The sequence below is a fragment of the Orbicella franksi genome, chromosome 11, assembly GCF_964199315.1.
Source record: "Orbicella franksi chromosome 11, jaOrbFran1.1, whole genome shotgun sequence".
NCBI classification, from domain to species: Eukaryota; Metazoa; Cnidaria; class Anthozoa; order Scleractinia; family Merulinidae; genus Orbicella; species Orbicella franksi.
Window position 1 is genome coordinate 18,839,678 of NC_138155.1, and position 22,935 is coordinate 18,862,612.

General features: G+C 38.0%; 3 protein-coding genes across 5 annotated transcripts; 2 read left to right on the forward strand and 1 right to left on the reverse strand.

The window, feature by feature from the left end:
* The first annotated feature begins 10 nt into the window (after nucleotides 1-10).
* On the forward strand, nucleotides 11-6,217 carry LOC145503229 (heat shock 70 kDa protein 12A-like). Of its 2 annotated transcripts, XM_081482714.1 has the most exons (5): nucleotides 11-1,418; nucleotides 2,867-3,186; nucleotides 3,872-4,096; nucleotides 4,635-4,812; nucleotides 5,166-6,217. In XM_081482714.1, the coding sequence occupies exons 1-5, from the start codon at nucleotides 1,406-1,408 to the stop codon at nucleotides 6,215-6,217; spliced, it is 1,788 nt and encodes a 595-aa protein (XP_081338840.1). In that variant the 5' UTR covers nucleotides 11-1,405. The 2 variants fall into 2 exon arrangements, with proteins under 2 accessions (XP_081338840.1, XP_081338841.1); XM_081482715.1 differs by lacking the exon at nucleotides 11-1,418 and having other exon boundaries at nucleotides 3,100-3,190.
* Nucleotides 6,218-7,145: 928 nt separating this feature from the next.
* On the reverse strand, nucleotides 7,146-12,127 carry LOC145503239 (uncharacterized). 2 transcript variants are annotated; one of them, XM_081482730.1, is made up of 6 exons: nucleotides 11,577-12,127; nucleotides 10,247-10,360; nucleotides 9,485-9,608; nucleotides 8,945-9,058; nucleotides 8,101-8,235; nucleotides 7,146-7,544 (listed from the first exon to the last, which is right to left on the reverse strand). In XM_081482730.1, exons 1-6 carry the CDS (start codon nucleotides 11,798-11,800, stop codon nucleotides 7,167-7,169), a joined length of 1,089 nt encoding a protein of 362 aa, XP_081338856.1. In that variant the 5' UTR covers nucleotides 11,801-12,127; the 3' UTR covers nucleotides 7,146-7,166. The 2 variants fall into 2 exon arrangements, with proteins under 2 accessions (XP_081338856.1, XP_081338855.1); XM_081482729.1 differs by having other exon boundaries at nucleotides 9,485-9,719.
* Nucleotides 12,128-12,431: 304 nt separating this feature from the next.
* Nucleotides 12,432-21,728, forward strand: LOC145503230 (heat shock 70 kDa protein 12A-like). Its single transcript, XM_081482716.1, has 5 exons — nucleotides 12,432-12,540; nucleotides 13,651-13,973; nucleotides 14,708-14,932; nucleotides 16,303-16,480; nucleotides 17,316-21,728. Exons 1-5 carry the CDS (start codon nucleotides 12,528-12,530, stop codon nucleotides 18,359-18,361), a joined length of 1,785 nt encoding a protein of 594 aa, XP_081338842.1. The 5' UTR covers nucleotides 12,432-12,527; the 3' UTR covers nucleotides 18,362-21,728.
* The last annotated feature ends 1,207 nt before the right edge of the window (nucleotides 21,729-22,935 follow it).

Here is a 22,935-nt window from a genome sequence, read left to right on the forward strand (position 1 = left end):
TGAAGTTTTGTTCTTAGTGCAGATATATTTTTCCGTTTCAAATTTAATTTTTGATCTCTATCTTTAACCCAGCTAAGCTTGGAAGTATTTAAGATATTCTGCAATCCCATAGATATAGTTTGGCTATCAATAAGAAATAACTTAGGAAATAAAAATTCCCCGGTCTGGTCGTGTCTCCGGAGATTTTGAATCCGGAAATTAAAGTGGGAACTTTGAATCCGAGCAATTTTGAATCCGGAGACTTTTGTCGTGTAAACGATTTCTCTCGATTCCGGATATTTTTCCGCCTGCGATATTTCGAATTTGCGGTACAACGAAAACGGTGGATTACATGATCCAGTCGTAGTCGAGTCGCTGGCACATTGATGGCCGTTTGATGGCGGTCGCTCGCTGATTACCTCGTTCTACTGGTGTAGGCAATCACTTTTATAATGGGTAATGCCATATTCCTCAGAAACCCAATTTATCGACGCAAACAATATTGACGTCCACCATACTTTATCGAAGATGACGACGATGCCACGATCGAAAACCTGGACGGTTCTAGATATTGAATAAAGACCAGAATAGATGCCTGGAGGGACATGACATTATGGACAACAGTACCGTGGTCAGTGAGTGGAAAGAAAACGTCAGACTGTCTCAACCTACCCCTATAGCCTTCTTTTCGTGACATTTTGTTTCTGGTTGTCGACTTTTTAACCATTCCATCATGAATGTTCCCGGAGTTGTCGTCGTGGGTAAACGGTTAGGAATCCGAATATCCTTTCAGTGTAAACCCCTCCTAATCCGAATACTCTAAAATTGATGAATCTGGCAACTTTTAGGAATCCGGAAAAATCTCCTCTAGTGTAAACCAAGTCTAAAGCGTGATCGGTTAGAGTTGTCCCGGGTAGAAAGGTTCAGGACCTTGCTTGTAAACGCGGGCTATATTATGACCATCCTAGTTACCCTACCTGCTTGTAAGCAGGGCCTTAAACGATAAGGGGATTTTCTATGCCTCGTCTTGACACTAAAAACGTCCGTAACACGATCACTAAAGATTACATCTCCATGTTCTTGTACTGTGAAACCGGAAGTCGTATATTCACGTGTTTCCTCTTTTTCGACGTCCAAACGTAAAGACGAGTTAGCAGTTGGGTATACTGCACTTCAAGCTGACGTAAAGAAATGTACATAAGAAAAAATGAAGTTATATATTTTTGTAAAGGCAAGTCATAGGTATTTACTGGGGTTTTCCGAGAAAACAGGATATTAAAATGCGTGACCTTTCAATTCATACGGGATATTTCCCTTCGCTATTATGCTTTCCTAGAAAACGGTGAAACAAACAACTCGATCTCTACAGTGAAGTTTCCTCGCTTACAACGATACGAGCTCCTGATTACGAAATAACCGGGTGAAAATGGCTAGCGAAGGTAAGCATTTCATGCCAATCTACAATGTGGAAAACTGCTAACTTACGTTTAAAGGTCATACATATGCGAACGCCGTGGAACTCACATGTTGACTTTGTTTGGCATATTTCTGTATCCGCATACTGTAAATTGGTAACTTTACGCTCGCAACATGCTATTATTTCAGAGTTCACTCGCTGCTGCGTGTTGAATTGTTGCTGTTACAGTGTTTTGCAGATATCAATGATTATTTTAATGTGAAATATGTCGCTTTCGAGTAGGCGACATCGGCATCTAGCTTTGCTTGCTCCTTGACAGTAACAATGTTATCGCTCTCGTTTCTTGGAATATATCACGTATGGCAAGAATTTCCCGTTATCATAAAAAATAATTGTCATGAAATTAGCGCTCTAAGAGCGTTTATTCAGGCTCCGTATAGCAATATTGATTGATAGTCTCCAAGTATTGAACTCGATGAAAGGATATTCAAAACAAAAGTTTTTACTGTTCAGGTTACCGTTTGGATATTTTTTTCCGACTCATGTTGTCTGTCTCACCTTCGAAGTTCTGTTCACGAAGATCCTTGATTTCTTTCAATACCTGAGGTGTTCGTCTCAGCTAGTCAGCATAACAATTTGTTGTTAATTCATTAGTCATAGGTTTGACAGTGTTTTCGCAGTTTGACCTCATGGCGCATTTGTTATCTCGTGAAATTTTCCCGAACTTTGCTAATTTGGCTGTTTTCAAGCTAAAGGCTGACTCGTTCCGAAAACCCTCGACGCCTTCTTCACAAAAATTTATGTTGTTCACGAGGATAGCAAGCTACCTGTCATCCCCAGTTTCCACGCTCTACGCTAGGAACGCCTGGGACCATGACCCCCGTTTGGCGATCAAAGCAAATTTAAAATTAGGGCCTGTTTACAAGGAGGGAGGGTTACCTTAGCGAGCGGGTTAACCCTAGCTGGAGGCAAAAGATGGCCGGGGTTTACAATCAGAATTTCACAGGTAGGGTAACCCTACAACCCGGGACAACTTAATGCGCTGTTACAATCAAGGGGTCTGGAAACAAGTAGGAAGGTAGGCGGGTTAACCCTACCTGGAGTGTTTACAAGGGAAAAAGTTAACCCGCCTGCCAGTGTAACCCTAGCACGCAGATAGGGTGACCCGCCTACCCGGGTAACCCTGGTTGCCTTGTAAACTCGACGAAGGAAAAAAGAGGAAATGTGTGAGTGTTAGGGTAACCCGCTTGCTAGGGCAACCCTCTCTCCTTGTAAAAAGGCCGTGATTAGACTCGGGCTTTCCTACCGAAGCCCGAGTAATGACTGATTGTAAAGAATTGGTAAGACATAATTTAATGTTCGTAGGTAAGATTACCCCGCTATTCCCTAACGTTTCTATAGTACCGTTGTGGTAAGGTCTTATATCAAAAACACGGCCTCCGGGACGATACTTGTTCTTCACATTTACAGGAAAAGAAAATCCTTCCACCGAGTTGCAGAAGTCATATATTGCCGTGGTAGCAATAGATTTTGGCACGTCGTACAGTGGTTTTGCATTTTCATTCAATAAGGGTCAAGAAAAGGACGCCATATTTATGAACAAGGACTGGACGAATGAACAAGGCAGCAGAACGAGCAAGGCGCCGACATGCTTGCTTCTTGCTCCAGACCTCACATTTCACTCGTTCGGTTACGAGGCAATGGAAAATTATGCACAACTTCAAAGCGAGGAAGAGGAACAACAATACTTTTTCTTTCAGCATTTTAAAATGGCGCTCCATAGCGACACGGTAGGTCAGTGTTAGTTTACTAAACACTGAAGTGATCTTATTAATATACAATTTCAGACTCTACTTTTGGATAAAGGTTTTTTTTTTGAGAACAGAGGCAAAAGTAAGTTCGAAAATAGTTACTGGATTCGGCTGTATGTGTGTCATATCTCGCGTAGGTTTTTTTGAAAAAGTGTAAGTAGAAAACACTAAGCGGTCATTTGAGTGCAACCCTTACATTTTCGGTTTTAGACCTCTTCTTTGACATGTGTGGAAATGTGGTAAAACATGCAGTGTCTCGCGTGTGTAATATATCTTCTCAATCAAAAAAAAAAAGAAAAAATAAGGCGAAAAGGGACATAATATTGAACTTGCGCATTAGAGAACATCGATTTCACGAATTTAAAGTATCACTCAGACACTCTATTGTCAAATAGGTGCAATTTTTATAACTTTTTTCACAGTTTTTAATTCTCATTCTTTAAGTGAAATTATTCTGGGTCACTATGAAGGCTACAGTTTTTTCAACCCATTTAAGAGTTTCACTGAGTTCAGCAAACATTGTCTGGGACGGAGAAGCGTTTCACCAGTTAGCTTGTATCATCAAGTGATAAATAACATAGTTCTACAAGCTTTATTTCTATTCCACTGATGCATTTTTTTTCTCAGGAAATAAGTCACTGTGCTTTTTCTACATTATTATTAGACCATGAGCTTGGATACAACCATCGAAGCAGCCAATGGAAAACACGTTAAGGCCAGAACTGTTTTTGCACATGCCATTAAATTCATGAAAGACGAGGCTATCAAACTCATTTCTGATGAAACTGGGGATGAGCAGTTTAAAGCGGATGATATCCAGTGGGTTCTAACTGTTCCCGCCATATGGACCCCAAGAGCTAAACAGTTCATGAGAGAAGCAGTTTATGAGGTAAGGTTTGCGCTTCCTCGAGCGTACAACTTCATCAACACGAGGAAAAGAAAAATGAAACAACAACAACAAGAGGAAAAAATTAACTATTATGCAGATCTGGCTAACAATACTTTGGTTATTGTCATCAAATCTACTATGGGCATTGTAATTCGTTTAATCCCCTTTATAAAGACAAAGTGGCTATGAGCCGCTCAACTTGGAAAGAGGATCGTCTGTAAACAGGGGCAACTTTGATCCCACTGAACTGAGTTTTTAATCCGTAGGTCACATAACATTTATGTATCGAGCTATATAGTAACATACAAAAAAACGAGCATTGTTTGTGAAGCCCTTACCTCGTGTACACGTAGAATACACTTTGAATATTACAGCTACCTTGTTATATGAAGAGAACATTTATGTTCCTCCGTTTCCCTGTCTGTGACTGTTTTTGCCCTGCGAGTCTCTATTTTATGAAGAGGACAACATCAAAGCAAACGGTTATTATTATTATTATTATTATTATTATCATTATTTTATTACTTTCCTTTTGCAGGCTGGCATTGGATCAATGACCAATCCTGGACAGTTAATCATTGCTCTAGAACCTGAGACTGCCGCTTTGTTCTGCATGGAACGAAAGATCAGCAAACTTGAAACAGAACGTGCCAGTGATCTTGAAGACGCAAAGCTTACGCAACCACAAACTCAGTACATGGTCGTTGATATTGGAGGTCAGTGACAAATCGCTGCTTCATTTTGTTACCGTCAGAATCAACATATTTATTTCACAATTAAAACATGGTGAAAATATGGGATCTTTTTTTTCTAGAATGAGAAGTTGAGAGGCAAAGTCAGTAATCGAAACTTAGAACGAAGGGTAAATCTAGAATTTGCAGGGTCAACAACATGAACGCCTATCAGTGTTAACAAACGTACTGTCCATTGTACTTGCAATGAGTGACGATGAACTCTCTTTTAAACATGCCATTCTGTTCCTTTTTTGTCCCAACATTCAATTTGCCCATAATGGTAAATGAGAACGAAATATTGAAATTTGTCTAACTGTATCAATATTCCACCTTAGGAGGGACGCTAGATGTGGCCGTACACGAAATTACTGATGATGGGAGTATCAAAGAGATTGACAAGATTACTGGGGGCCCTTATGGAGGAATCAAGGTGAACCGTGAATTTGGAAACCTCTTGGACGAGCTGTTTGGAGCAGAAAATCTGAAAACGTATAGAGAGCAGTATCCCTCTGACTGGCTTGCTGTGATGAATGACTTTGAAGGAAAAAAGCAGGGCTTGCGAATTGTAGAGGGAAAAACGACAAATATCCGTTTGCCAGCCACTTTTGCTTCCTTGGTCAGACGACGTCCAAGTCATACCAGGCATCGCTATGGTGAGCAAGAGGTTAAGCTCAGGAAGAACGAATATCTGTGCTTAAGTCAAAGCGTGATGAAGATGTTGTTTAAGCCAGTTTTGAACGACATTAAAGAACATCTCAAAGCCTTGCAAAGAAGACAGCAGGTTTCAAAAGTTAAAACAATGCTATTAGTCGGAGGATTCGCAGACTCTGCCTTGCTTCGAGAAGAAATGCTGAATGAATTTTCCCACGAGTATCGCGTTCTGATCCCTCGCAACGCTGCTATAGCAGTAGTTCAAGGTGCTGTCTTATATGGCAAGAATCCAGCTAAAATAACGGAGAGAATAGTTAGCACCACCTATGGTGCCGACTGTTCACGGGATTTTGATAAGACCGTTCACCCTATCGACAAGTTTTTCTTGGCAGATGGCCGAAAGAAGTGTAAGGACTTATTTAACTGTTTTGTCAAGGAAAATGACGTTGCAAGGTCTGGTCAAAGTATTAAGAGGATGTATAGCCCGCTCCACGATAACGATACCGAGCTCACGTTTGGATTTTACATTACAAAAAATCCCGATTGCAAGTTTGTTACTGACCCAGGGGTAACCAAGATTGGAAGTGTGAAGGTCCAGTCACCCGATATTTCGAAAGGTCGAGGCAGAGATATTGAAGTCAGCATGCATTTTGGTGGAACAGAGATTGTGGCTACAGCTGTGGATATTACAAGTGGATGTACAGCTCAAACTACCCTGGACTTTTTTCATAAGTAGCTGACACTGACACTTGATGCCTATGCGGAGACGGAGATGGCCAATTCCCTCTATAAAACGAACCGGCAGGGAATCATGGTAGTAGTTCATCATCTTGGACTGGGTATTTGTTTTCATGGATACAACTACCATGATTCTCTGCAGGCACGTCTCATAGAGGGAATAGACCAATTTCGATATATTAAAATTCAGCGTGGCAGTGAGGCTTAGAGGACACAAACAAAGGAAATTGAATGTTTATTCATTTCTTTTGCTTGTGTCCTCTAGGCCTCACTATCGAGCTGAATTTTAATATATCGAAAGAACCCTATTGCTCATTGTGCCATGATGAGTTCACTAAATTTAAATTTGAGTTCTTTTATATCCATTTAAATTAGCTTCACTAAACTCGATTGAGATTGAAAATTCTCAAGAACGACGTTAGCCAGGCTAATATTAGTATCCATAAAATAATTTACGTTGCTCTCCATTTATGAAAAGTGTCAAAAGTTGGTAAAAGAAAGGGGAAACTAGGAATTGGCTGACTTTTGAATTTTGTTAAAGGCTATATAAAAGGTTAATTAATTGATCCATTGTTAATTTTTGATGTTGTCGACATTTGGGCCATATTTCTAATTTCTTATTTCTAGTAATTACTTTCGTCATTTATTTTAAATTTCTATTTTAAGTCAATATTGCCACCCAAACCGATGGTTAACTAAGTGCCTGCTCATACTATAAACAGTTTACTAAATACATTTTAATAAATACTAAGGACAATTGCACCAGAAACTTACATATTTTTAGTATACATGTGCAACTCACATAAATGCTTGTTGTATAGCAAATAATAGAAAGTTCAGTCTCTGGGGGTGAAATATAATCGAGGTAAAAAAGTTATCAAATGTTACTCCAATTGAGACTTTTCTTAGCTTGCTATCACACTGAACTGCTTATATACAAGTTTTTCCTACATGTACAACACGACTTCGCCTTTCTCGATGACTCTATTGTCGCAGTCAAGCAGAGTTGGCCATAAATAGCACTTAATTTGAGAAGGAGACATTTTCTTTTCCCTGGCGAATGACGAGCTTTCATTGTGAATCTTCGGATCATAGGCTTTACTCTGAAATGCGATCTTTAGGGGTGGTACCTGAGTAACCATTCGCCAAGAAAACTGACAACAGTATTCAATGTACTTCGACAGGCTATCTCTAAGTGAACCATCAAATGTTGGAAGAATATGTTCTGCACATGTTGCATACCCTCTGTGGCCTCGTTGTTGCTGTTGTTGTTGTTGTTGTTGCAATTGCTTCTTCCATTTGGTTTCGAGATCTTTTTTGACGGTCTGTTGGGTTGAAGAATAACTATAATACGAGTATAATAATTGTAATACTATTAATAATTATACGTTTTACTTGGTGCGTTACAGCGATGTGATTACCCATTAACTTCTAAGTCTTCAATAAAAAACTGTAACGGTTAAATTTTACAACAACCTAGTGTTAATTTCTGCATATCTCTGTATAAGAACTAAGGTGCTGGTCACCGGCACAAAGAAATCATTAAGTTATCAAACTACCACCTTAATTATCACACCGAAATCACTTATTACGAAATTTCACCGATTTTTCGAATCAAAATTAACCATGATTAAATAAGGTGTAGATAAGCGACATCAGAACAGTTTCCGATTCTCACACATTTCTGGTTATTTGTACCAAAGTCTCAGCTGCTGAATTGGTCGATTTTACAACACATTGGTGCATAAAATTAATTAATATACTTCTTGCTCTCTGCGGGTGTAAACTGGAGTAAATCTTATTCCCACCCAGTCTACGTTCTAGTTCATCCCTTAAAAAAGTGAGAGTTGGCCCAGCACAAATCCGAGTTTATAAACTTACTTGAACAAGTTTGTCCAGTTTATGATTGACAGCCGTCTCTTTAACAAGGACCAGAACTTCATTAAGTGGATCCTGGAGTGCCAATTGCATGTTATTCGAAGACGCTCTGGGCTGGAATAACTCAGTAGATGCTGGCTAGAGAACAAAATATTGTGACCAATAACTTAATTTTTCCCTCGATAAAGTGCAAGTTAAACAGGTTTCCTTGATGAGATTATGTGTTACGAAATATTATAACCTTTAATCTTGATGTTTCTTTTTGACAGTACAGCTAACTTAAAAAAAGAAACTAAAGACGGTCCTAGGTTTTTAGACTAACATGTCACTGTCAGCAAGAAAGTAAAGCGTCCATGCTTATTTCAGTTCCTTATTAATGACGTGTTACTTGAAAGTTTTTCGTGTCCTTTTGGTTTCGCTGCACCACGATTTTTAAAATATATAGCATTTTGATATTTTGTTATTTAGCAAGCTAGATGGCAATCCGACATTACACTATCATGTGCGCGCTGAAGCCGTGGCTGAGCAAGCAGTTGTGAATTAAGATAATTCCATACTTCCAATCGGTAGATTTTGAATTCTTTAATTGTGAAACTTCCGTTATTCAGGGTCTGTTTGGGGTTAAGTGGAATCCCTACATTCAGCTCATTGCCTTAAAACAGTCCACTTTTTTTACGAGCTCTCAATCCTGAATATCTATACTTTATACAAATTAACCAAGTATTCAAGAAAACCAGATGCACGTCTGAAGTACCTTGATACCGAAGAGATTTTTCGCCTTCCTCGAATTTGAGAGAGCAAATTTAGCGGTAACTTGCTAACAAGATCTAGATAAAAAAGTACAAACCTTTTTTAAGTCTAGGAAGGCAATAGAAGGTGCTTTAGTGACCAAATTATCCAATATTATTGACGAAATGTCAGTAAAGTTTTTCCTCACAATAAGGGCACTCTCGTAAGAAACCTACATTGTAAAGGGAAAAAAGAAAGAAAAGACCGTATGAAATTTCGCGTTTATATTTCAGAATAGCGTTCTCTGGTCTGTGATTACTAATTATTTTCCAACAAGGCAATGAAAAAGCAGAGGCTTACAGAATAGTTATTAACAATGCAGTTATATGAGGCGATATAAATAGCAAGTATGAGGAGAAGTAGCTCGAGAATGATGAAAGTGAACCACGTTTCTCGGCTGAGTTTGATATGCGTAAAGTAACGAAGTAGAGAACGATACGTATTGTATTTGTGTAAGTTTTAAGTAATGGTGTAATAAATTGCTGATTGATTTATTTTTTGAAATGAATAGTACGATAGCAGCGAAACAGATCACTATTTTCCACGATTTTTCACTCATACTACTGAGCATGTTTGTATAACTGCTGGATATCTTTACCTCAAAAATTAGGCAGGCAAGTCTGGAAGCTCTGAGATATTCTACTGTATGTCGTGTTCCTGTCTTTAAACCCTTTTGTAGTCTCTTTAAAATAACGTCAGTTGCATCAACCCGTTTGCCATCTCTGAAGGACACAGTATAATCATGTTCAAGTACTGATTGTCTGTTGTTGCTCATTGTGTTCTCAGTCGCTCGTTGGTCTTGGATAACCTTCCTCTCGGACATAACAGCAAGCCTTCAAACGCAAATAAGAGTTATAATGTGCCAAAGAAACATGGTTTCCAAGAAAAAAGTTTCTTTATGATTATTCGTCATAAAGTTTACTTAGACAAGTCCTTGGCTGAACAATGTACTACTGTCTCAAAGCTTTCATGCTGTATTACATAAAAAGCTGAGTCAATGCTGATAAAAATATAAGCACATTTTTTTGGGCGTGCTAACATGGGCAGAACGGGGCCAGAAAATTTACATTCGTGACCCGTCTAAATTTGCCATCTCTCTTTGACGTATTTTCTAATGTGTTGACCCAGTCTCGATTCTGGTGGATCCAGCATTTTATATACTTGTCAAGTTGTACACTATAAAGTACTATAAAGTCAGAAACCCGTTCCACCAAAATGCGACTTGCCAAGGAACCCGATACACTTAACTTGCACAAAAACATATATCAACAGCAACTATTACCTTTTACGTCATGTAACCTCAAATGTTGCAAATGGTGCAGGGAAATCGACACTGTTTCATATTGCCATTTTTCCCTACCTTTCTCTAAACTTGTCCACTTCCTTTTGTTTCTCATTCAAGAGCTCCTTCAATTTTGTAATCTCGGATTCGTATTCTCGTTGACCCCCATCGCTGGTCTGATCATCGTTTACCCTTTGAAATAATTTGAAGACATTTAAAAGATACAACCTATATAAACTAGCAGAGTAACAACTTAACATACTGTTGTGTTAGCTTACATGATATATTGTTAACATTAGTTACGTGCGAGATTTATGTTGGTTCTTACAGAGGATGTCTTAAAGTAAACACGTATTGTTCATTGAAGACAACTTTAAACCCAAATACGAGTTCGTTGCCTGGATCACACCTTGGTAACCGTACAAATGCACAAATGTTCAGGGTGAACTACACTTTTTAGAAGATTGATCAGAATTACCTAATTTTAATCATGATCAGCTCTTACCTGTTCGTGAGCCTTTCGTGGTGTGTCAATAATCTAAAATTGTTTATTTTGGGAGCAACAATGACTCAATAACTTTCAAAAATTACATTTCAATTGTCTTGAGTCTATTCCCTTGAGTCTACCATATTGGATTTCAAGATTTGGAATAGCAGATATATCAAGGATGCATTTATCAACTTGAAGTTTACAAGGTTAATTAATTGCCGAAGCGAATTTGGGAGAGTTAGCTGACGTCCCGATTCATCGGAGGAAATGGAGCCTTACTTTATTGAAGGGAGTATGCATGGCAACGGCGAACGCATGAATTAAATGATTCAGTTGAACGAAAAGACAAGTGCTCACTGATCCTTGGGGAGCCAAGATACCCCCCTTCCCCCTCATCAAAAAATAATAAAATAATAAATTATCGTTTGTAGTTTTACGATCCTCACCTTGATTAAGAGAAAGGAGACGGTGAAGCTTGTAAAACTTCAGAACAAAAAAACACATGTTTATGCCTTATCAATAAATAAAGTCTATTCACCGGTATATAACTCACTGTCCTTCAGTTTGCTCTGACGACGGACTAATACTGGATAGTTCAGCTCTTCTCAAATTCGCTTTAGCAGGAAGTTTACCTTTGCCAACTCAAGGTGACAATCAACTGGTTTACTTGTCACGAACGTAGCAAAACAGCACTTTAAAATGATAATAATTACACCATTGCGTGGAAATGACACAAAACGTGGCCTTAACGTTTTTTAAAACTACTTTGGGCATTTTACTGCGTCTCCCAGCTGCTTAAACATAGACATGATCGCTGGTTTGAGCAAGCAGAACTCAGAATAATGTTACCTATGACCATCGTACAGGCGGACGTATTCCTCAAACTTTAGACACTGATGAAGGAGAACAAGCTTTTACCTCATTAGCAAAGCATCATATTTCTTTTCTTGTTCTTGTATTCTGATCTTCAGATCGCTGTTTTCCTGCTGAAGTAATTTTAGTCCTTCCGTAACCTGCATTGATATCTGTATGAGGGACTCTGTGCTTGATTCATCCTTACCACATAAGGGCTCATGATTGTCTGTCGGTGATGATTCTGTTGCGACATGAACAGCTTTGCCAGGATACACCATGCTAGCCATGATCGAAAATTAAGCTATCTCAGATCACCATCATCAGGTTTAATTCAAGGAAGAAGGCTATTCCTGGAATTAGAACCGGAAGTTAAGTACCGTGTTCTAGAAGCTTTGTTTCTGACTGACTGATTTCTTAAGGAAAACTGTATGGATGATAATCAGTTACGGCAGATACTGATTTTGGAAAGTTGCCTACTGAGATTCTTACAAATCCAGCTGTTTCACCAGCTCAAAGTGAGTTATTTCTGTGTTTGTAATTGTTTCAGTCAGATTGCGATTGACGCAATTAGCCATGGCTCTTACGGTCTTCGCGGATTGTTTTTCTCGACAATAAAACTTTGTGCAGCACAGTTTATAGTAGAGCTAAAATAATCATTTTCTTGTTTCAATTGTTTCTACCCTAGAAGATTTTTCAATGCACACTGTTAAAAAAAAAGAAAGCTGCATGCTTTTTAAAAGTCATAGATCATGTTTTTGTACTATTATTTATAACACGCAGCTTATTATACCGGAGGTCTGCGTTGAGACTTTGTTGGGGCATTTCTCAGAAATAACGGATGTTTACGTTTACAAACTTTGACCCTTTGTACTAAATAAGACGTCGCTCATGCGTCACTAATATTTGGGACATTTCCCTTTTCTCGGAAAAAGGTGTGTTTTATACGCTCAGTCTACGACTCATCGGATCTACTCGATCTTTCAAGACTCTGTGAGCTTTTACAAGGTTCAAGATATGGCATCAAAAGGTAAGAATAAGCGATGCTAAAACAACCGGTGGAAAATTTAATGCAGAAAAATTTCTCAGGCAATAGCTTAACAAGGAAGATCACGGATTTCAGCATATCGAAAGGTAGCTTAATTCTTAATTCAAAGCACGGAAACTGCTCTACAGTCTGTTACGAAATTGCGAATTTCGCAGATAACATCGTGGTGGTGGTACGTATATACTTCACGAAGCGACTCCCAATGTCAACGAGCTCGAAAACCTGCACCTTGACAATTTGTCGACATTTCTAAAGGACAGTGCGCAGTCTTCTCTCGAGAGACGTACGTGGAATCGAAATTGAATAGCATAATGCTCGAATATTATTTCTCAGACATTGTTGCTTATAATAGAAACTCCTTTGTGAAATAAACGCATCGTTTAACAGCGCGGAATTTAGGGAAAATGGAAGATTTCTAAAAAGAAACTGCTTAAACGCGAGATGCTCATCCCAAAGAGCGGATACTCGGTATAATTGGTCATGGCGTGACCTTTTTAAAACGCTGAAAGAAAAGGTTCTTCGACATTTAGCGAATACAAATTTAACATTTAGCAGCTCTTCATGCAGTTTCCATTTATTACAAAAATGACCACATTTATCACATTGAGACAGGATAAGAGAAACGTTTTCCGAAAGAGTTTTTGTATTGCGTTACAGGTTACATCAATTCCCGGATCAGTTTCATGTCCAAGCAGTTGACCAATAAGCGCGCGAGATTTCAGCCAGCTATGTAAAGTGGCGCTATCTAAATGTTTCGCTCGATTTCTCTGGCCATATTGCATGTGCTGCAAGTAGATTTCCAAATTTTTGTCTAAACGACAAGGTTACTAAGTTTCTTTTAACGACAAGTACCCATCCTCAGGTTAATAAGGATCTTATGCCAATAGTAGACAAATCGTTAGATTCACAAAACATGATGATTTCCGATTACAAACCTATATGTATAACTGACAACAGCTTAAAGCTCGCCGCTTTGAAAAATGTTTATCATCCGTATAATGTTGTCATGAAACAGATGTAAAACAAAAGTAATAACAAAAAGATAACATATAAAGCAATTAATTAATGGTATTGTTTCTCGCTTGATAACAGCCTTAGAAGATTCACTCTGCTATTCACCACGATCTTCATACGTTGCTGTCGTCGCGATCGATTTCGGGACAACCTACAGTGGTTTTGCTTTCTCATTTATTAAAGATCATGGCAAAGATTCGATCTTTATGAACAGAGACTGGGCGAATGAACAAGGGGGGCGGACCAGCAAAACACCAACTTGTCTGCTACTGAATTCTGACCTGTCATTCGACTCGTTTGGATACAAAGCGGTTGAAAAGTATGCAGGTCTTCAAGATGAGTGCCATGAGGGGGAATACCTGTTTTTTCAGCATTTCAAAATGGATCTTCACAATGACAAGGTAAAATAGGATAATATCGCTCCTCTACTCAACCTCGATTGTGGCCAAGATAAACTTACCTGTAGGGTAACTTACATTGAAAAAATGGTCCCCTGCAAATTGTCCTCGTTTTTGCCGTTAGAGCGAATAGGCAACAATCAAGGTGTTGTTTTTACTCAAAGATAAGAAATGCTTGCCCTTAGGGCAACGTTAGCATAACCCGGTGTTTTTTTTAGCAATTAACACTGCCATTTGTCGACTATATTGAAAAACTTTAAATTTAATTGATTATTAATCAATGTCCTCCTAATGTTTGGTATCCCCATTTGATTGGACAGTTCCTGGGGTTCTCACGTGAGACATCGTGCGAAGTAAATCACTGCGCAAAGTTCAAAGCTCAGACTAGAGCTGTTGATAACGGAAAATTTATTCCTGGTAATCAATGAATTTTGATCACAGACATCAAAATAGACCGATGGGATGGTCCATGGCTTAGACAGAACAGAATTTTACAGCTAATCTTTGTTTAATAGACCAACCACTGAACCACGTGTATACTATTACGATAAGAATGCCTGCTCCCCTCTTCTGTCGACTTTAATTATTCGGCGGTTCAAATTTAAACTTTGTTATTACATAGAAACTCAGTCAACAGTGAGAGTCTGAGAGAACATATAAAATATTTAAGGTACTGAAATTGACCACCGTGCCTACAAAATATACTATATCTTTTCATTGAATATTACTTTTGGCAGACCATCAACACAGAAACAACTATCAAAGCTGCCAACGGGCGCCTTGTCAAAGCCAAGACAGTATTTGCCCATTCAATTAGGTTTTTAAAGGAAGAGGCCATTAAAGTAATTTGTCAGCGGACTGGGGATGAACATTTCAGTGAAAATGATATCCAGTGGGTTTTAACTGTACCCGCCATATGGACTCCAAGAGCAAAGCAGTTCATGAGAGAAGCAGCTTACGAGGTGAGATGATATGATGTTGAGCTCACCATTCCAAACAATGCGTAGTATTTCAGACCAGTAGAATTTCCATCCTCGGAGACCCAAGGGCTGCTAGACGGGACGATGCGATATTTTTTCGATGCGATATTTTCGCCCGAAAATATCGCATCGTCCCGACTAGCAGCCCCTGGTTCTCCGAGGATGTAGAATTTCAAGGAAGTAATATCAATATCATTATATGTTATGTACCGAATTTCTGGTTTTATCTACCGGTAAATTATTTTAGTAGAATTCTACTAGTATACTAATGCAAATACTGCAATCTGATTGGCTGAGCTACCCGTATACTATCAGCCATTAGAATGCAGTAGCTGTTGGTCGTCCACGAATGCGACGTTTTTATCGTTTTTCCGAAGTTTTGGAAGAAAGTTTAGATGTAAATGGATAATTAAATTCCTGAGAAGACTAAAGGAAGGACATAAACGGATTCTTGACTTTAAAAACTTGAAATTATTAAAAAACCGGTGCGTGCGCGTAAACAACTGCAAATTTACCAAGGACAATTCAATACGTGCGATTTTGTTAAAGCGTAAAGTTCAATAATGCGTCAAAAAATATTTGGAAACCATTATTTGCGTTAATTAACTTAGAATTCTTCTAAAACAATTAGATTATTCGCTCTCGATTTCTATGAGGCAATAGTTGATTCGGCCTTCGGCCTCATCAACTATCACCTCATAGAAATCTCGAGCTTATAATCTAATTATTAAATAGTCAAGTGATTTATCCTATTATGTGATTCAGTTAGTTTCAATCACATCCATCAATTACAACTCTATTTACTGTGGCCAAAAAAGATAAAGCAACAATAACAACAACAACAACAACAACAACAGCAACAACAGCAACAATAACAACAATAGGTCCGCACATTTAGTAGGACCCTTTGGAATTTTCCCGCTAACCCCACTAATTTTCAAACTAAGCCTAATGCGTCCTTGATTTGAAACAAATGAACCTGAATTTTACCTGACCGATAGTAACAAAGATTATTTAAATGAATTATGCTTGTTTAGAGGGAGAGAGTCCTGTGATAAAATCTCGAAGCTTTCCAGCATATAAAGGAGGCAAACCATTTGCTGCTTAGGAATAAAAATGCGTCACTATTATAATAGCTTCTCTTCGGTGACCTGCATGAGGTAACTGGATCATTTGAGAGTTGTACTGATACCTGTGCGAGGATTCTAGTGTCTTCATAGCTCTATTTATGGTATTAAACTTATGCTGGCATTGCAAATGTGATTCATGTAGGTCTTAATGTTTTCTGCTTTGCAAATGTGTAGTCTGACAATTGTGAAGATTGTGCTAAGACTATTTCGATCATTTTTCAGGCTGGTTTGGGGTCGCCTAACAATCCAGAGCAGGTAATGATTGCTCTTGAACCCGAAGCTGCCGCAATTTGCTGTCTGGAAAAGAGTATGAGCGAATTCCAATCAGAGACCGGCAGCAGCTCAGCAGAAGGACTTCTGTGTCAACCAAATACACATTACATGGTTGTTGATATTGGAGGTAACACATCGTGATAGTTTCTCTTTTTGTGTTACGTATAAAATTATGTATAGTAACTGGGTGCAAACCAAATATTCCTTTAAATGCAAACTAACCGCTTTAGTAGACGTTTGAAGTTGTCCTTCAGTAGCATTTCGGAATAGATAAATATATTGATTCAATTGAGGCCTTGAGCTACTGTGCCGTATTTTGTTAAGTTTTCCCCGTTCTACGGCGAAAGCGTGAAATTAAAATACAGTAGAGTCGCTCAAGACCTCAATTGAATCAGTATATTTATCTAACCGCTTCAGTCTTAATTGAAAAAAACAAAAAAAAACTTTTCTTCATGGGAATTGTGAGTCAACCGAGGACCTCTATTAACCTGACAAGGTCTTTTTCATCTTAAAGATTCTTACAACAGCAAAAAAAAAAAAAAAAAAAAAAAAAAAAAAAAAATATATATATGAGCAAAAATTGCCGCCAATCATGCTTCAGTTGTCTTAGCCTAAAGGAGTTCCGTCTGAGGGTGATCTGATCACTGCATTTTGAGATATAAGAAAACAGATCCAAGGTGTTAGATTACATGGGTTTCAAGATAATCTCTTTTGTTCAGAATCAGTGGGATGCCATTATCGTTGTCATAGTAATAATAACTGCTTAGAAACCAGTAAATTGTGATCATAAGTCACCACTATGTAGTATGGCACAAATCGAAAGTTGTCATCTGTTTCTTTTTTCGTTTTTTATACACCTTGCCCGTAGAGTAAAGGAAGACAACGTGGAGCTTCGTTGATAATTCTAGTCTGTCAGTAATTATTTGCACTGACTGTTTTATCTTGGCTTTGTTTTTGTTCAGGAGGCACCCTTGACGTCACAGTACACGCCATACACGGCGACGGTAACATCAAAGAGATCCACAAGGTGACAGGAGGTCCATACGGCGGAATGAAGGTGAATCGACAATTTGAAGCCCTCTTGGATGAGCTGCTCGATGTGCGGAAGCTCCAAACCTACCGGAAACAGTATTCATCTGATTGGCTCTGTCTAATGAACGAGTTCGAGGGCAAAAAGAGAGGAGAACGCATTTTGGACAGCACAGTGATGACAAACATCCGATTACCACGCAGTTTTGTGACCCTGGTAAATCAGTGCTGGAGATCACGCTACGGCGAAAAAGATATTAAACTGAAAAATAATGAGTATCTCGCTCTCAGTTCAGAAGTAATGAAAAAATTGTTTGTTCCGGTAATTGAGGACATCAAGAAGCATTTAAGATCCCTGCAGGGAAATCCACAGCTGTCAAAGGTGAAAACAATGCTACTGGTTGGAGGGTTTGCCGATTCTGCTCTTCTTCAGAAAGAAATTAAGAGTGAATTTTCCAGGAAGTTCAGAGTACTGATCCCCAGTCATGCAGCCATTGCTGTCGTTCAAGGTGCCGTGATGTTTGGCAAGAAGCCTTCAAAAATAACCGAAAGAGTGGTGCGGACAACTTATGGGGCGGATTGTTCGCGGGATTTTATCCACGGCGTCCATCGTGAAGAAAAGAAGTTTGTTGCAGATGGCATTGAGAAGTGTAGCAGTTTGTTCAACCTATTCGTGAGAGAGAATGAAACAGTACGAACTGGTCAGAAAATTACAAGTAATTACACTCTACTTCGCGCAACCGATGTCAACATAGCATTTGGTTTTTATACAACTAGCAATCCTGATGTCAAATATGTCACAGATCCCGGAATGACGAAGATTGGCAGTGTTACGGTTCAGTCTCCCGACACTTGGAGAGGTAAAGATAGAGTAATTGAAGTCAGCATGTATTTTGGTAGAACGGAAATAACTGCCACAGCTAGGGATGTTTCAAGTGGGAACGTAGCTCGAACTACACTTGATTTTTTGCATTTGTAGAAAATAAAGACTAATTTTACCACTGGATTAGTTCTTAGTACAAATTGTCTTTTGTTAAGGAACTTGACTTTTTGAGGTCATTTAAAATTAACTTTTGTTTTATATTAGAGACTTTTAAACACTGACCCAGTTGAATTGACTGTATGAGTGGCTAATACTCTGAACTCATATTTAACAATTATTCGCCAAAGGCGAAGTGAATATTCACTAATGTTCACTCAGCCTGAGGCGAATAATTGTTTAAGTATAATTTTTAGAGGTGAATATCAAGGACTACAAAATAACGGACTAAAACATAAAATCACAGACGCAATTGTTCGTGTGCATACACGTATGCAGCCGTAATTTTAAAAATAAGCTTCCATGTACATCGATTGTCAATCAATTTACTCATCGAGTTCGGCAGTAAAACAAACGAGCGAAACACTACGAAAAATAAATTCATCCGGTACCTTTGTTTTATCGTTGTTGACTTCATTCACAGTTGTCATCATCGCCTGAAATTGAGTAGCTTTATTTTGAAGAAAAATAAATTTCGGTCAATCGATCTGACCTGCTGGCGATCGACGCAAACAGTGCGTCTACAATTCTTAAAAGCCTTGAATACGAGTTCTTGAAAAGATTTTTGACCCAAGGGTGACAGCAGTCATTTTGAAAACTCTCCATCCTTTCAAATATCCTGGACTTGGAGTGACGTCTTTCGAATAAATGAAAACTTCATTTATCAACTGTCCGCCATGTTTACATGTCGACATGGCAAAGATGAGGAGCCTAGTAACCAAGCTCTAGCGGGGTGAATATAGCGTCATACAATGAGCTTTTCGACCAGTCGGAATGTTCAATTCTTACATTCACCTCTGGAAATTATACTAATTGCTGCGGAGTGAGCAGCAATATAATCAGGATTTAAGAAGAATATATTAAAGGGGGTACGAATTTTCGAATTCATCATTTTTTACCAGAATGCACTGCATTTAATCAGAGTGCACTGGGCCACTTTTTACTAGAGTGCATTGCGCTACGAACAACACGAGGATCTCCTTTTTCGCGTGGGGTTAGTGGTTATGTTTTGCTCTGATCTGTAAAACGATGTGAAGGAGATCGTGCTTGACTTTCACAGCTCTTGCTTTTGTTCTTAATGCAGTATGTGAAAATTTTTAAATCTGGACGATTAATTGTGACATCTTAATTTTAAACTTAGTATGTCATTTCTTAGCAGTCTCGCCTCCTTGGCCGAATTCTTTAGTGAAGAGAAATCGTCGTTACTAAGGTTGTAGAATAATTAAAACAAACGAAAACCGTAGAACACGCTAAAATCATATATGCTGCGATCTATTCCTTTTTAACGAAACATGAATTTAAGCTTAAGCTTTAGCATTTTCACACATCGCGATGGACGCGTCCTCGACACAATCTGTCAACATTCTAGAGACATTTAATGCGTACCAGTACAGAATTTATTAGTTAGATTTCTGTTCCTACAATTTCCATATCTCTCGATTTTCGCGATCTGGTAAAGTGGAGGTTGATATGTATCGCTCTATGTCCAAGCATAGTTCAGATGACTATGTGCTTTTTTGACTCGATCCCTTGTCACACCTCGCCATCGATGCGTCATCACGCATGAAGTTGATGGATACAAGGGCAGATTTTAAGTTACACGTAACGATTTGACACTACTTTAAGTAATAAAGGTTAATGTAAGTCTTGAAATGCGCAGGTAGATGAATCACTGCGTAAAATATGTCACTATCAACAGAATATGCCGCAGCATTACTATCTTTTAGATACCGTAGTACTAATTATTAATTAAAAATTATTCGCCGAAGGCTCAGTGAACATTGGTGAATATTCACCAATGTTCACTGAGCCTCAGCTGAATAATTGTTTTAGTATAATTTTCAGAGCTGTACAAAGCGGACTACAGAATAACGGACTAAAACATAAAAACACAGACGCAATTGTTCGTTTGCGTACACGTATGCAGCCGTAGTTTTAATAATAAGCTTACACGTACATCTTATTGTGAATCGATATGATGTCTTTCGAATAAATGAAAACTTCAATCAGCATTTGTCCGCCATGTTTACTTGCCGAGATGGCAAAGATGGCGAGCTTAGTAACCAAGCTCAAGTGGGGTGAATATAGCGTCATATGATGAGCTTTTCGACCAATCAGAATGTCCAATTCTTATATTCACCTCTGGAAATTATACTAAAAACTTTTATTTCCGTTTTAATTTCGGATGTTTTTCATTTCTATTTCCGATTTCATTTCTCTTTGGCTTTAAACCTGTACAGATGTATATTTTTTGGTTTTTATTTTTGTTTCACGTTATTTTTATTCTGCTTTGTCTTCCATTTTCATTTACTTTTTTTCTCTTATATATTCTCAGATTTTATATAGCATTTAACTATTACATGTTGCAACTTTTAAATGTAAATTAGGGGCCTATGTCTAATCTCTTATTTCTGGTAATTGCTTTGGTCCAGAGCTATATATGGTCAATAAACTGTCGTGACCCTTCCAATGGGTAATTTCGCCTATAAGACGTGCCGGCAAGGAATCATGGCCGATTGGCTGCTTCCATTGCTGCTTCCGTCTATTGAATTGAAAAATAATTTAATATACTTGCTACAAGTTTTTTTTAACCTGTTACAACAATGTGATTAGCCACTTAACTTTTAAGTCTTCAATTAGCAAACGGTTGAATTTTACAATAATTTAGTGCAAATTTCTTTACGATCTTTTTATATCAAAAAAATAGCTTCGGAAGAACTAAGGGCTGATCATCCACACGGATAAATCATGAAGCGATAAAAGTACCTCTTTATTTATCACATGGAAATCACTTACTACGAAATTGAACCAATTTTTCGAATCAAAATTAACTATGATTAAACAATGTGTAGAAAAGCGACGTCAAAACAGTTTCCGATTCTAACTCATTTCTTGTTTTTTGCGCTGTTCTGCAGGTTTATTTGGTCGATTTTCCCACAAATTGATGAATAAGATTAATATATGTCTTGCTATCTGCGGGTGTGAACTCGATTCATTCTTTTTTCCACCCATTTTTACGCTCTAGTTCATCCCTTAATAAGTGCGAGCTAAACCCGGGACAAATCCGAATTTATAAACCTACGTGAACAAGTTTATCCAGTTTATGATTGACAGCCGTCTCTTTGACAAGGACCATAGCTTCATTAACTGCATCTTGGACTGCCGGTTGCGTGCTATTTGAAGTCGCAAAAGGCTGGAATAACTCACTAGGTATTGGCTAGAGAAAAAAAAAATATTGTAACCAATGGTAATTTTCACTTAATAAATTTAATTTTTCCCTCTATAAAGTTTAAGTTAAGCGGTTGTCAACAGGTTTACTTGATGAAAGTATATTTTACGAAATATTATAATCCTTAATTTAAACGTTTTTTTTTTTTTGACAGTAAAGTAAAAAAAAAAGTTAAAAACAAAACAAAAAGAACAAAAGCAAACAAACAAATTCCATGCTTACTTCAGTTCACTGTTAATAATGACGTGTTATTTGAAAGCGTTTCGTGTCCTTTCGTTTTCGTTGCCCCACGATTTTTAAAATAGCCTTTTGATATTTCGTTAGAAAGCAAGCTAGATGGAAATCCGACCACACACTATCGTGTGCCGGGACTGAAGACGCGGTTGAGCAAGTAGTGGTGAACTTAGATAATTTCATACTTTCAATCGGGTAGATTTTGAACAATTTCGTTGTGAAATCTCTTTCCGCCAAGGTCTGTATGGGGTTCAGTTAAATCCCAATATTCAGCTCATTGCCTTAAAACGTTTCATCTTTTTACGAGCTCTCAATACTGAACACCTATACTCCCAAATTGGAATATATTATATTGCAACTAAATGTAAACATTTCAAAAGGAACAAGTATTCAAGAAAACCAGATGCACATCTAAAATACATTGATACCAAAGCGATCTATTTTTTGCCTACCTCATATTTAAGAGTAAAAATTAAGTGGTAACTTGCTAGCAAGATCTAGGTAAAAAAGCATACACAAACCTTCTTTGAGTCTATGAAGGCAATGGAAGCTGCTTTAGTGACCAAATTATCCAATATCATTGACGAAATATCAGTTAGTTTTTCCTCACGATAAGAGCTTTCTTGTAAGAAACCTACAATGTAAAGGGAAAAAAGAAAGAAAAGACCGTACAAAATTTCCAGAAATATCCAACAAGGCAATGCAGAAGCAGAGGCTTACAGAATAGTTAATAACAATGCAGTTATATGAGGCGATATAAATGGCAAGGATGAGAAGAAGAAGCTGGAGAATGATGAAAGTGAACCTCATTTTCAGGCCGAGTATGATATGCGAAAAGCAACGAGGTAACGATAAGTAACGATTAGTATTGTATTGGTGTAATTTTTAGTATTGGTGTAATGTATTGCTGACTGATTTATTTTTTGAAATGAATAGTACGATAGCAGCGAAACATATCACTTTTTAAGGTAGTGGTAAAACATTCGTTTGTAAAGAATTTCCTCACAGAATACTTACTCATACTGATGTAAATGGAAGCAGCCTTTTCACT

What these genes read in the sequence shown, in the direction of transcription:
- LOC145503229 (XM_081482714.1), top strand. An exon ending in TGGCGCTCCATAGCGACACG is followed by an intron (nt 3,187 to 3,871) that starts GTAGGTCAGTGT and finishes CATTATTATTAG; the next exon opens with ACCATGAGCTTGGATACAAC. An exon ending in TGAGAGAAGCAGTTTATGAG is followed by an intron (nt 4,097 to 4,634) that starts GTAAGGTTTGCG and finishes TTCCTTTTGCAG; the next exon opens with GCTGGCATTGGATCAATGAC.
- LOC145503239 (XM_081482729.1), bottom strand. Translation starts at nt 11,800, where the DNA reads ATGGCTAGCATGGTGTATCCTGGCAAAGCTGTTCATGTCGCAACAGAA. An exon ending in TATGATGCTTTGCTAATGAG is followed by an intron (nt 10,361 to 11,576) that starts GTAAAAGCTTGT and finishes ATTATTTCAAAG; the next exon opens with GGTAAACGATGATCAGACCA. An exon ending in AACTGGACAAACTTGTTCAA is followed by an intron (nt 7,545 to 8,100) that starts GTAAGTTTATAA and finishes TCAACCCAACAG; the next exon opens with ACCGTCAAAAAAGATCTCGA.
- LOC145503230 (XM_081482716.1), top strand. An exon ending in TGGATCTTCACAATGACAAG is followed by an intron (nt 13,974 to 14,707) that starts GTAAAATAGGAT and finishes TACTTTTGGCAG; the next exon opens with ACCATCAACACAGAAACAAC. An exon ending in CATGGTTGTTGATATTGGAG is followed by an intron (nt 16,481 to 17,315) that starts GTAACACATCGT and finishes GTTTTTGTTCAG; the next exon opens with GAGGCACCCTTGACGTCACA.